Source organism: Alligator sinensis, unplaced genomic scaffold (genome assembly GCF_000455745.1).
Source record: "Alligator sinensis unplaced genomic scaffold, ASM45574v1 scaffold1504_2, whole genome shotgun sequence".
NCBI lineage: Eukaryota > Metazoa > Chordata > Crocodylia > Alligatoridae > Alligator > Alligator sinensis.
Window position 1 is genome coordinate 1,424 of NW_005843759.1, and position 12,827 is coordinate 14,250.

Genomic DNA, 12,827 nt, shown 5'->3' on the forward strand with positions numbered 1-12,827 from the left:
CAATCTGCACCACGAAGATACAACAAGCAATTTGCAGTCCCCCAGCATCCCACAATGCACTGCTCCCAGCAACTCCTCCCAGAGCAGGGATACAGCCCTAGATGTTCTGGCTTCTAGCAGTGCCCCTACTCTCCAGACCACTTGTGGCAAGTCAGAGCTGTGCAAGCAAGAAATTATATTAACCCTTACCATGCAACTGTTCACAGTTACCACCACCAGATTGGGTCAGGGGGAGGAAGCACTTTACCAGAAGAGGAATTGCATCAGTTTGACCCAGGTCCCTAGCATCTGTATAGCTCACATGCTTCAGAAGGGCTTTTTGGTGCTTTTATCTAATAGCCAATTCAATCAGCTATTAGATAAAAGTGCCAAAAAGCCCCACTGAAGCATGTGGACTATACAGACGCTGGGTGAGCCAAGTCAAACCGACACAATTCCTCTTCTAGGCATGAGCTGCACTCAGTGCGGGGGCACACAGAGATGAAAGTAAAGCGCTAGGTTGTTTTTTTTCCATGCCTGTAAGTCGCAAGCATGTTCTGACTTCAATGCAGCTTAATAAAGCACAGATTTAGTATGGTTTAAGTGTAATGCGTAACTTCATCCTAAGAGGCAGGAGACAGGCTTCATTTTCCAGCCCTGTTACTTTTTGCCTGTGCGATTTGGAAAAAAAAAAAAAAAAAAAAAAAAAAAAAAAATCACCCTTTGCCTCAGTTCCCACCCACAAAACAGGCATAAGGATACTTCTTTCCTCCCACCCTTTGTTATTTAAGCAGGCAGCTCTTTGGGGGCAAGGACAGACTCTCACCCAAAGCTTGAACAGCACCTAGCACATCCTGGCTAACACTACTTGGTGCTGCTGTTCTATATACCACAAACTACCACCTCCACACACATGACATGGCAACAACCTCTGTTTTTATAACAAGCCCAGGAAAGCCCTGTAGCATTTTCAACATGTCCTGTTTCAAGTGCTTTTATTTCAAAACTGGAACAGTTTCCCCATTTGTTTTACAAGCAGGGTTTTTTTCTTAAATAAAATTAATTTATTCTACAGAACATTAGACTTCTCCAGATCTTTCCATATTTACAAATTAACAGTTTTGCTTGTTGATCATTCATATCCCCGTTCTCTGTCCCTGCTGACCTGAAAGGGGCAAATAAAGCAGCCAACACAGGGAAGTCTTCAAAGCAACACTTCCCCTCTATCCCAGGAGCTGCTGAGCCTCTTCCAAGATCAATATGGGAGCGGCTGTGCGATATCTGGATACTCCTAATCGGTTCCTTGTGTGTATACAGAGCAGATCTCTATCAGATTCACTCACTGAGGAAACTGCCTCTCCTTGTAGCACACAGTACCACGCTTCTGGATATTGCACACACTTCTTCATATAAATCGCTCATTCCCAGGCTGGGCAGTTGTGATGCACAATTAAAAACAAAAACCCAAATCAAATAAAAAACCACCTCCAGTGTCCCCTCTGAATTCTGACAGCAGGAGCAGCTGCAGGCACCAGTGGACAGGCAACACTTGGGTGTTCTGGGGCAGGGGTGTCTGCATGGCATGCCAACCTGCCATGCTTCAGAAGCACAACCCTTGTGGCTCAGAAGGCAGGCAGCTGGCTCAGAAGCCACCTCCTTGGCCTTTACAAAGGTGGGAGAGGTGGAACTAAGGGAAAAGATGAGGGGACATGCTCTTGGCTCATGAAAGAAGGCACACACACCAAAAAAAAAGAAAGCAAAGAAAGCAAGCAAGCCTTTACTTGAGGGCCTTGATGTGGAGCTCTGGTTTTGTTGAGGCATAAACCTCATACTATGTCTATGCTGCAGTCTATTGTGGTTGCTACTCATGTAGGCCAAGCTGTGCTAGCTTTCCATTAGTCAGCTTGGGTACTACCAGCAGCAGCACTATTGTAGCACAGGGCTTGCTGCTGGCTGCAGAACCCACCCAAGAAGCTGGGGAAAGACTCAGGTGATCACAGCAATGACTGTTACATAACTAAAGCCAAAGAGGGGATTTACCAGTGCAGAATATTCATGCACCAAGTGCTCCTCATATGGACACAGCTCATCCCAACAGAGTTGTACTCTACACAGATACAGTACAACTACCCCTCGCACACATACACAGAACAAACTATACTGCTATAAGTGTTGTTTCGCTAGCATAACTACAGTGACACTTGGGGCTTCTGCTGTGTCAGTCAAGAATCACTCCTTTTTGCACACCTGACTGACAGAGCTATGATGGCAGAAGGGTCTGGCCTTAGGGTGTGGATGCAGGGCTGCTGGTATAAAGAGGCCTTATACCGATTTGGCTTATTGCCCTTCCCAAATAGGAATCATTCTACCAGTAAAAGCCACATTTTACTGAACTACACTAGGGGTTGTTCTTGTCCAGCTACTCCAATTGAACTACAAAATTACCCCCCTTTCCCATATATAGGTGACCCTCGCCATCCGCAGGGGATATGTTCTCATATCCCCCACGAATGGTGAAATCCACAAATAAGGCACTGAGTTCATGAACGCCATCTGCGTTCATGAACTCGGTACCCCCAGCAGCTGGGGGAGCAGGGGCATGGCTGCTCTGGCAACGGTGGGAGCGCAGCAGCGATGGGAGCCTGGCAGCAGCAGGCACACAGCTTCCAAGGAGCTCCCTTAAGTGTATTTAAGAAGTGGGTTAAGCATTCGCAAATATTTGAAACCCTGAATGCCGAACCCACGAATAGTGAGGGTTTCCTGTAGTTATAGCAGTACAAAATATATGTGGCCCAGACAGGTCTTATATGCTGCCTTGGACAGACACTCAGGGAGGAATGTTACTCAACTTCCAGTGTGAACAACCCATATTCATTGTGCCCCTCAGTTGGTCTGTCTTTAGATGCAGCAGGGAACAGGCCTCTCCTCTCTCTGGTTCTCTCTCCTCAGGCAATTAGGTGTCATGGACAGCATTTTTAAAAGCAAGCACTGGCTTTGGATGCCTTCATTTTCATACCTCCAAAAATGAGGCTCCAGGGGTGTTGCCAGTAGGTGATATAATAAATTAAGTACCCAAAATTAGTAGCTACACTTGCCACTTGGGGGCTAAGGAGATTTAAAAACCAAACAAACAAAACCCCCACAAAGAGATTTGTCCTTAAAAGCTGGGGTATTTAAAAGCAGCCACCTCACTCAGACAGTGCACTTAGAGTGGGCTCCTGCTAGCAAGGAGAGTAGAATGGAGAGCCAAGAGCTAGGATTGGGATGCAGCCAGGGACTTCCATATGGGTGTACAAACATCAATGAGACACATGCACACTGGCACTCACACTGGTGTTACCAGGAAACTGATGGCCAGCTTGGAGGGAGTCCACAAAAGAGCAGCAAAAAAATCATCATCAGTAGCCTGAAAGGGACCGAGGGAAAATTCTGTATCAACAGGCCACATGGATTTAAGCCAGTGAAGGATACACATCCATACTGTTTCCATGGTGCTCTAGAGAATGCTGTAGAGAAGCGCAGCCCTGCCACCTACTCTATGTGCACTGAACCCAGGAATGAGGCAAGTAAGCTGCTCTGGGAATGCCCCCACTATCATTCTTGAGCTCTCCATCTCCATCCTGTGAGATAGCCTCACTGTCCCATTCCCCGGTTTGGCATGTGCCAACCAGGGGTGGGTGAGCAGGGCTGTGCTTCTCAGTGGTGCCCTCAAGATGACTGCCCTAAGAGATGGCAAGGGCAGGATGACAGTATCATGCCTTGCAAGTGACTGGAGACTTAAAACTAAGGAGGAAAAGGAATGGGTCAGTTCTTCAGTTAAGTTCTCTGCAGTGGACACTCCTGCCATAGCAACAGACTGGGGCTAGCTAGTCTGGCAGGGCCTTTCCATCATGGCTCTGAGGAGTGTGTGGGTGGGTGTTCTCTGCTAGTTGGCTCAGAGAGAGGTGTCACTCACAAGGCCACTTTAAGCCATTACTGCCCTGCAGTGGTTTGTTTGCAGAATTCAAGGTAACCATCCCCGAAGAGAAGTAATGGTTTGAGGTGACCTAGGCTGCAGTGGGAACATGTCTCTATCTATCATGGAGACCCATGTAGGCGCATCAGCCATAGAGAGCACAAAGCAAGAGCAGTATAAATCAAAGCCATAAAGTCCTATTCCAGGAGAATCATTGCAGTTACTAGACTCAAATGGAAAGGGGAATGTCTCAGTCGGATTGGTGGAGGAGCCACCCTGGCCAGGAAGAAAGGGGCATACAGCACAAGCAGTCAAGAGCTCTTGGAGGGCAATGATGGCCCTAAAACAGGCTCCATAATGGCACTGATATCTTCAGCCATCCAGGTTTCAAGCACAATGAAGCAGTGCAGGTGTTTGGTAGGGGTCTCCGACACGGTGAGATTCAGCAGCAGTGAGCTTCCACAGTTGCTGGCGGTTGCATGTCACCCATATCTCAGCGCACACAAGAAAGGAGAGAATGGCCTCTGTCTGTTGCTGGTGGCGGAAGGAGCTGGAGACTCTGACGGTCCCAGTTGAGGCAAGTCAGACTCTAAGGCAAGGGGAACACCAGAGAGGAGGTCCAGAATGGGGCTGGCCCAAGGCTTTGGGCCTTGACGATATGTAAACATCCACTGTGGGGGAGACATTGGAGAGAGAGCCAAGGAGGCCAGCTCATTGCTAACAGCATGAGCATTCCCACAAGCAGTGGCTCCATGGGAAAAAACCGCAAACAGAGGCTTTGACTCCAGTCCACAAGTGTTCAATAGAAAGAATATTGATTCTCAACCGCCCTGGTCCTGTTGCGCGAGCCATCGCTCTCATGATAGTCCTCTGTGCTCACGCTGGGCGACTCCAGCAGGCGCTCGACACTGTTGCTGCGGCTCCGGGTGTTCAAGGTCCCCTCCATCCGGTGGTACGATGGGTGGCTGGAGGAAGAGGAGGAGGAAGAGGCAATAGCACCCTCTGAGGGGGATGCAGGCTGGAAGGCGCCTGGCACAAAGCTGGAGAAGTAGTGTTGGGATGGGAGGTCATGCCTGCAGCTGGGCTGCTGAGAAGCAATGGCCTGGGAGGGGCCAGTCTCTGAAAAGTTAAACACAAGAGTGCCACAGTCACAGACAACACAGGAGAAGCAGTGGCTCTTTCTCCCTCAAAGAACCAACACCATCCCTTGTTCTCAGAGGTGATGCTTCTCCCTGCCCTGCATAAACCTGAAACACCATCAGGCTGTGTAGGGATCCTGCTGGAGCTCCTGTGTATAACAAGAGCTTCAGAAGCCAGTGAAGCTCAAATGCTTCTCTTGTCAGCACCGAGTCTGTGCGGCCAGCTTGCAGGGTAAAAGTGGGGGTACATAGTAAGTACCAGTGCTGTGACACTGTGCCCTCTTACCCTAAGCTCCACAGACCTCTGTGAGTTTGGGTGGGACACACAATCTGTCACCTTCCCACCAACCTACCAGGCCACCAAAGCAATGTCCACCACAGATGCTTCCAGCTCAGTGAAACAGGGTGCTTTCTGCTGTGGCAGGAGGTTGGGGTGAGAAGACAGCAGCTGGTGAAGGTTTCTGTCACCATCTGAGGGATCATGGCAGTGAGGGGTACTGGTGATAGCACAGAGCTCTCTGTGATAGATCCAGGGGTCTTGGTAGGCTGGACTCCATGCCATCTGCTCCGGGGATGGGAGAAAACCTGCCTCACTGGGGGAAAACACTTGGAGGCAACACCAATCTCAGGGTTAACTAAACCAATAATGGACTCCATATTTCATTAGAGCCCTCACTGCTGCCTCATTTTGGGGAACGGGCTTTTAAAAGCCTTCTCCCAATCTGGAGGCAGCTTGATCCCAAGCAATTAATCACCACTCACTTCAGTGCTGCTTGGAAATATTCAGCCCTTCAAGAGCCTCCTGACCAGACACCAGGGAACAATGCCCGTGATGAACTGCTCCCCGGCTCACTGAGCTTGCAGGTAATAAAATCCTCTCCCACAAGGTGGCAACTGATCACCTCTCAAGTGACTTCTCTCCCTGCTTCATTGAGCTTGTACGGTGCGATAAGCCACTCAGTACATTCCTTATCGCTGGAGCAGAAAACACACATCCTGGGCCTCCCAAAGCCCTTCTTCCTGCTTCACAAGGGAAAGGCACAATGGTGAAGGCAGCCGTGCTGAGCAACCCCACAGACTTTCAGATCAGCTATAGAGGCAGCAACTCTATGGTTTAGAGCATCTCTAATACTTTGTAATACTCTATGGTTTAGAGCATCAGCAATGCGGCTTATCAGCAGCCAGGACTGTACCCAGGACAGTGGAATCCCAAAACATTAACCTCTCTTCTCTACGTACCACAGTCACAATCCAGCCATGGGCAGAGTCAGAAGCGCACGTGGAGCGAGTTACAGATCCAGGCACCTGCAGTCTGTTCTAACCACTCACTATGTGACTCGCAGCTTCCCTGCCCCTCAGTCTTCCCCTCTGTTAAGTGGGGTTTTAGTTTCCGACCCTCTTTTGTTCACTATTTCGAGATCCCTGGTTTAAAGTGCTATATTTTATTCTGCTGCAAAAGTGACCTGGATGGTAAAACACCCAGACCACCCAAAAAGGCCCCGTGTGTAGGACCCATTTTAATTCTGGCCATGCTGGCTAGTGGCTGGAGCAGCTCCAGATCTATAAGACTCCTAGGCCCAACCTTCAAGGATCAACATGTAGCCAACACCACAAAAGCAACAGCCTAGCTTCTGGAAAAGACTGTTGGTGGGGAAAGGCCTTTTTTTTTTTTGGACAGTTACAGGATCTCAGGAAATCCAGTCCAAACATGCTTATCATAGGGTGTGGACGCACGCTTGGAGCCCTTCCACAAGATAAACATTTTAAAAGCAGGTTCTAATTGTTGGGTGTGAATGAGCTGAGAACAATTCAAATGCAGCAAACCTATTCCAACTCTAACCCTGGATAAAGCAGTGTTCATTCCCCTTTGCAGATGGCTCTAAGCCTTTGAGTTCCCAACCCATAGAAATAAAAGCCCAGCTCCCAGCAGACCAGGGCTCTGTGGACATTTACATCCTTCTCAGACTTCTGCTCTCAAGAATGGCTGTGTTACAGGGTGACCTACCAGGCAGGGGGCTCTGTGCCACCACGTAGCTGCGGAGAGTAATGTCAGCGGAACCGCCGGACTCCAAGGGGATGGGGTGAGTGTGGAAGTGCCGCAGCATGTCGAAAATGGTCTGGAACCAGAGGTGCTGGACGTGGCATTGGCCGTTCTCATTCAGGGAGAGCCGTAGATGCTGCAAGGAGGAGCATACCAGGGTCAGGAGCCATCACAAGGCAAAGAAGACAGGGAGGCTAAAGGAGGTGGATATGGACAGGCGCGTGACTTCAGAGCACACCTGCTGCCAATGCTTCATGCATCTCATTTCCTACACGTGATGGATAGGACATTGCCATCTGCTCCTCCCCACACTGGGGTGGCCACTAGTCTCCAAACATAACCCCGCTCTTCTGCTTCACTAAGGATTTGGCTCAAAAACAGGAAGATCTCACATTTCAGAGCATTTTGTGAGAAACTGTCTGGCTGCCAAGCAACAGTTGCTATGACCCATTCAGAACCCAACTGGCTAAGGAAGCTGCCCTTTTGAGCTGTGAACAGCATTCAACAGAAGTGCTCCTTGAGAAAGAGGGGGAATAAAAAGCAGAGGCTCTTTCAAAGAAAATCTGGGAAAGTCTTTAAAGAAGAGAGGCTGCACACGGAGAACGCACAGTGAGGGGCCTGTGCTCCAAGTCTGTCACTGACAAATGCTTCCAGCTGCACACTGCCATGACACCGAACAGCAGGACAAGGCATCGGCTGAGAAACCAAGGGCTCGCTCTCTGCCACTTACCACTGTGGCTTGGCCTGCTAAACTGTTACAGTAGTACCCCTAGGAGGGCAGTGTTGTTCACTGAAACTGCCCAAGTAGCAAATCCCTCAGTTCAGCCTATGATCCACCTGCACTGGTCTTCACAAAACTCTGACATGCATATTTATTAATAAAGTCCAGGAAAGTACCAATAAAACCTATATATAACATGCCCTATGGCAGGGAAGGGAAGAGCCCTGCAGCACTGAACACAGACGCATCCCCTATGGAGACTGCTGGACACAGACAGATCCTGTGGGTCTCTTGGCTCCTTAAATGAGTGGTGCCCCGTGGAATGAACTGCTGACTCCACATTGCACTCTGGTGCTTTGGCATGCCCTAGGTCATCTGACACAGGCAACAACCACGGGAACCAGAGGCCATTGTTAACCTGGCCAGAGGCTCCCATTGGGAGCTTCCTGTCTGTCCCTGCCTTTCTAACTCACCCCTGCCCCTGAGACAATGTCTACGGGTTACAAGGCAGCTCTGCCTAGGGACTTAACCAGGCTTCTGCCGAGTCAGCACACTAGCATGAATGGCCAGGAGGCCCTTCTGTCCATGGAGGAACCAGGCTGAGACTGCAGCCCTTGCTGCCACATGGTCCTCAGGGGTAACAACATTTAGTCATTACTGAGCTCCGCTGAATTCAAACTGGTGACCTAGAAACCAACAGCTTTGCCACAAATTGACTCATCCAGGCCCCTGACACAGCTTCTCAGCAGACCACAGCTAGGTAGCAGTGCTGTCTGGCAGAATGGCAAGAATTAGAGCAAGTTGCCGTCCTTGTTATACAGTGAACATGTTCAATAAAAGCAGCACCTGCTCTCTCTTTAGAGGCCTAGAACACCACCAGACAGCCCTGCTGTCCCAGAAAGGAAGTGTACATGTATTGCTCGCTGAGAGCTCTTAATTCAGCCAACATCAGTGGCAAAACTTTGCTAGCTTCAGAAGTCTAGTTCTAACAAGAATGGAGAGTGGCAGTAATTCCCACCAGCTTTAAATGTCTGTGAACCTACTAAGTCAGACACAACCTAGAATCAGAAGGGGTTAAACAGAATGGGAGGGGTTAAGTCCCTGAATTCTCTACCATATAAAAGTGCATCCTCCTCCCAAAATTATACTCCAAGACAAACCTTCCCTACCTCAGGGAGTCCTGTTAGCTTCAGGGGGACTGATGGCTGCACTAGCCCAGGTAAAGGGAGCAGGAGTTGGCATGTGGACTAAAGCATCTCTTCAGACATTTCTGTGGTAGTGTCAGCCAGGAGGCTGGTTCAGCTGGGTTGTCTGCCATGCACTGGTATCCAGCTATGGAAGTCCTTGCTAATCAGGCAGCAGAAGGTTTCAACCAAAAGGCCTGAGTGCTGCTCCAGTAATCCAGAGGGGAGGATCATACCTTAATCTCTTTGGAGCCCTGCCTGCTTTTTTTAAGATTCATGAACTCCATCAATGTATGTATTGAGAACTGAGATGTTTGGGAGAAGACAGAATGAGGAAAAGATCCAGAGGGATGATGAGTACCCGCGGTACTCCCAAAACCAGATACAGTTGTGGGTGCTCAGTGGCTTTCAGGATTAGGCCTGTAATGAGTTGCCAAGGCTAAGGTGTACCTTGGGATGACCTCCTCCACTCCAGCCCTGCAGAGTCTGGGGTGAGGAACATCATTTCAAGGAACATCTCCTTTCCCCTTCCCCTTATCCCAGCCCAGAGTCTGGCAGAGTAGCTGCTGGACTCTAGTATACCCCTGCTGTTTCTAATGGAGAGAGGGGATTTGCACTCTTAGTTCTGCCACATACCCCTCCCATTCTGTTTAACCCCTTCTGATTCTAGCCGCAGTACCATTCATGCAAACTGCATTTTGCTTTAGCCCATCAGACCAGGAAATTCTGCAGCTGGTGCCAAAAGGTCAATATTCCTCTCCACAGGAGATTAACCAGCAGTTTCACTAGGGAACGACTAATACTTCTCTCTTGAGTCTGGACATCTGCAAAAGATACTGCTACCACATGGCTCAGTTCAAGCAGTCAAGCAGAAATAGGACTAAGGAAAAAGAGAGACTCAAAACACTCCAGAAAGGGAGGTATCAGCCCAGTTTTACAAGTGAGAGAGAGATGAAGACAGAGGGATTGAGTGATTTGCCCTGCATCACTGCATAAGTCAGTGGCAGAGCTGTGAGCAGGATACTGATATTCGGAGTCATCCTCTGGACCAGTGGTTCTCAACTTCCTTAGACTCAGTGCAGCCCTTTGAATATGCCATCCCTTCTGTTTTTACTTATTTTGACTACAGAAAAGCATTAGAGTAATTCTTCTGTTGCAAAGAACTCAGGAAGCCCACAACAGGGCAGAATGCTTTTAACATGGTGGATTCCTATTGGAAATCTCTAGGTTTATCTTGTGAATCATGCTTGCACAGCTAACAGTGCTAACATTGTGTGGCACCCTTAGAAGGATCTCAAGGCACTCCTGCTCTATACTAAGCACTAGGCCATAGTACCAAGTTCTTCTGCTGTGCTCTCTTCTCCAGCCTGACAATCCTGTGCTCTCAGCCTCTCACTGGTTTGCTGACTAGCAGTCCCACACTGGTTCTGACACTTGGCTGTGCTCTACAGTGCTGCGGAGTGGGGCAGCTTTACACAAGGGGTGCTGGGAGGGCTCTGTGAGTAGAAATGCACAGTCCATTCATCATGAAGGGGCATATGAGACAGACGCTGCATAAAAATGATCTGCACAAGACAAAGAACCAGCCAGCAAGAACAAAAAGGCAGTGGGGTGTCAAGGGCGGGGGAGGTGGAGGAGGAGGAGGAGGAAAAACAGGGCTTGCTCTGATCTTCCTAATGCAATGTCCCTGATGGGCTGGCACCAGGACAAATATCTGCCAGTGCTATTTCTTTAAACCCTCATCTCATAGCAGAGAAGCACGAGCTGTCAAACCTCTGGGGTGCAACTCCACACCTCAGCGTTTCCCTGACACCAGGTTTGTTTTCCCTGCAGCCAACCTGTACACCCTAGTTGCACTGACTGCATCCTTCTGGACGGGCACTAACATTCAGGAGCTAAGCCCACACCCAAGCCTGTGTGGCCATTAGCAAGCTGGATAACCTCCAGAGAACTGGGGGCAGAGGGGAGAATGCTGTGAGATGACCAGGCACTTTACTACCTGTTCATTGTATCTGGGTCTGGCAGGGACCCTTAGGCAGTATTTTGTACCAACAAGCAGCTTCCAACTCCTCCTTTCTGTTCCTCTAGGGATGCCCTTTGTTCTTGCCCGGTGTGGAGCTGCTCTCTTTCCCCGCCCCCACCCCATCAGTGCTAGGCCCCACTGGCTCATGGTGGTTACCCTCATCCTCCACCAGAAAAGCCCCTGGTGCTTATCTTATCTTTACAAAAGCACCAGGAAGTAAATTCCAACTCTGGCAGCTACCTAACATGCCCCCTCTCATTTTCAGTGGGATGCTGTTTCCTAGTATCACTCTTTGTACTGAAGGGTGGCCATACTATATACTAAAGAGTGCATTTCTATGGACTAATAAATGGTCCTGGTGTTCAGGCCTACCTTCACCTGCTGGCCCCTGGATCAGCCGACTCTACAAATAGTCCTGACCCCACCTGCTCATGGCTCCGCACGCTGCCTGGCCTTTCAAAGTGACAGCACCTCAGGTGCCCTGCCACAGAGTTAGCCCGATAGAGACTCTCTCCCATGGGAGACAGCAGCCTCAGGGTTGTACGACAGCTGCTCTGATGCTCTCCCTGCAACTGGGCAAGTGTTACTGCAGCATTAAGAGAGATGTAACAACAGCAGCAGCACCTACCTTTGCTTTTCCCTGGAAGTTAAAGGTCAGCACGTACTCGCCCGGGCGAGTCTCACTCTGCCGAATGACAAACAGACCGTGGCTCCTGGCACCCCCGAAGAGCACCAGCTGGGCAGCTTTAATCCGTGACAGTGTCCCATGGAACCAGGGGAAATCAGAGAGGTTGATTTCCACTTCTGTCTCACTTTCATCACCTGGCACAGGCAGAAAGGGTTAAAAAGGGGAAGGGGCAGCTGAGAAAGGAAAGCCTTTACTGTTGAAAACAAAATGCAGCAGTAGTGCACAGGCTACACAGAGAAACTCCTGGCTGCTCAGGCAGGAGGACGTCATACTGAGGTACACAAGGCATGCTGGGAAGCCAGTGCCCAAGTCAGACTGGATGCTGGGGTTTGTCATAGGCACCGGCTATACACTTGTGGGTAGTGGGGGACAGAGCTACTCCCATTAAATTCCACTGAAAATGCCACATGGCAGAGAAGGAGGGCAGGGAACAGCTGCAAGCAGATCTGGACAGGTTAGACAAGTGGGCAGAAAACAACAGAATGCAGTTCAACAAGGAGAAATGCAAAGTGCTGCACCTAGGGAGGAAAAATGTCCAGCACACCTACTGCCTAGGGAATGACCTGCTGGGTGGCACGGAAGTGGAAAGGGATCTTGGAGTCCTAGTGGACTCCGAGATGAACATGAGTCGGCAGTGTGACAAAGCCATCAGAAAAGCCAATGGCACTTTATCGTGCATCAGCAGATGCATGACGAATAGGTCCAAGGATGTGATACTTCCCCTCTATCGGGCGCTGGTCAGACCGCAGTTGGAGTACTGCGTGCAATTCTGGGCGCCGCAATTCAAGAGGGATGCGGATAACCTGGAGAGGGTCCAGACAAGGGCCGCTCATACGGTTAAGGGCCTGCAGACCAAGCCCTACGACGAGAGACTAGAGAACCTGGACCTTTTCAGCCTCCGCAAGAGAACGTTGAGAGGCGAGTTTGTGGCTGCCTATATGTTCATCATGGGGGCACAGAAAGGAATTGATGAGGTTTTATTCACCAAGGTGCCCCCGGGGGTTACAAGAAATAATGGCCACAAGCTAGCAGAGAGCAGATTTAGATTGGACATTAGGAAGAACTTCTTCACAGTTCGAGTGGCCAAGGTCTGGAAC

The 12,827-nt window shown here is 49.7% G+C and overlaps 1 protein-coding gene across 4 annotated transcripts in view; it reads right to left on the minus strand.

Moving 5' to 3' along the window:
- Positions 1-700: 700 nt before the first annotated feature.
- The window catches only part of SH2B2 (SH2B adaptor protein 2), a 46,692-nt gene continuing 34,565 nt past the window's right edge, over positions 701-12,827 (minus strand). Inside the window, exons 9-12 of one of the 4 annotated variants that reach the window (XM_025195712.1) lie at positions 11,671-11,864; positions 7,079-7,250; positions 5,427-5,679; positions 4,927-5,053 (exon numbers count right to left, since the gene is read on the minus strand). In XM_025195712.1, coding sequence (XP_025051497.1) covers position 5,053; positions 5,427-5,679; positions 7,079-7,250; positions 11,671-11,864 — 620 coding nt within the window. In that variant the 3' untranslated portion in view covers positions 4,927-5,052. Of the gene's footprint in view, positions 5,054-5,426; positions 5,680-5,835; positions 6,097-7,078; positions 7,251-11,670; positions 11,865-12,827 lie in introns of those variants that run through there. The other 3 variants (XR_003092413.1, XM_014527649.2, XM_025195713.1) reach the window with 3 other exon arrangements.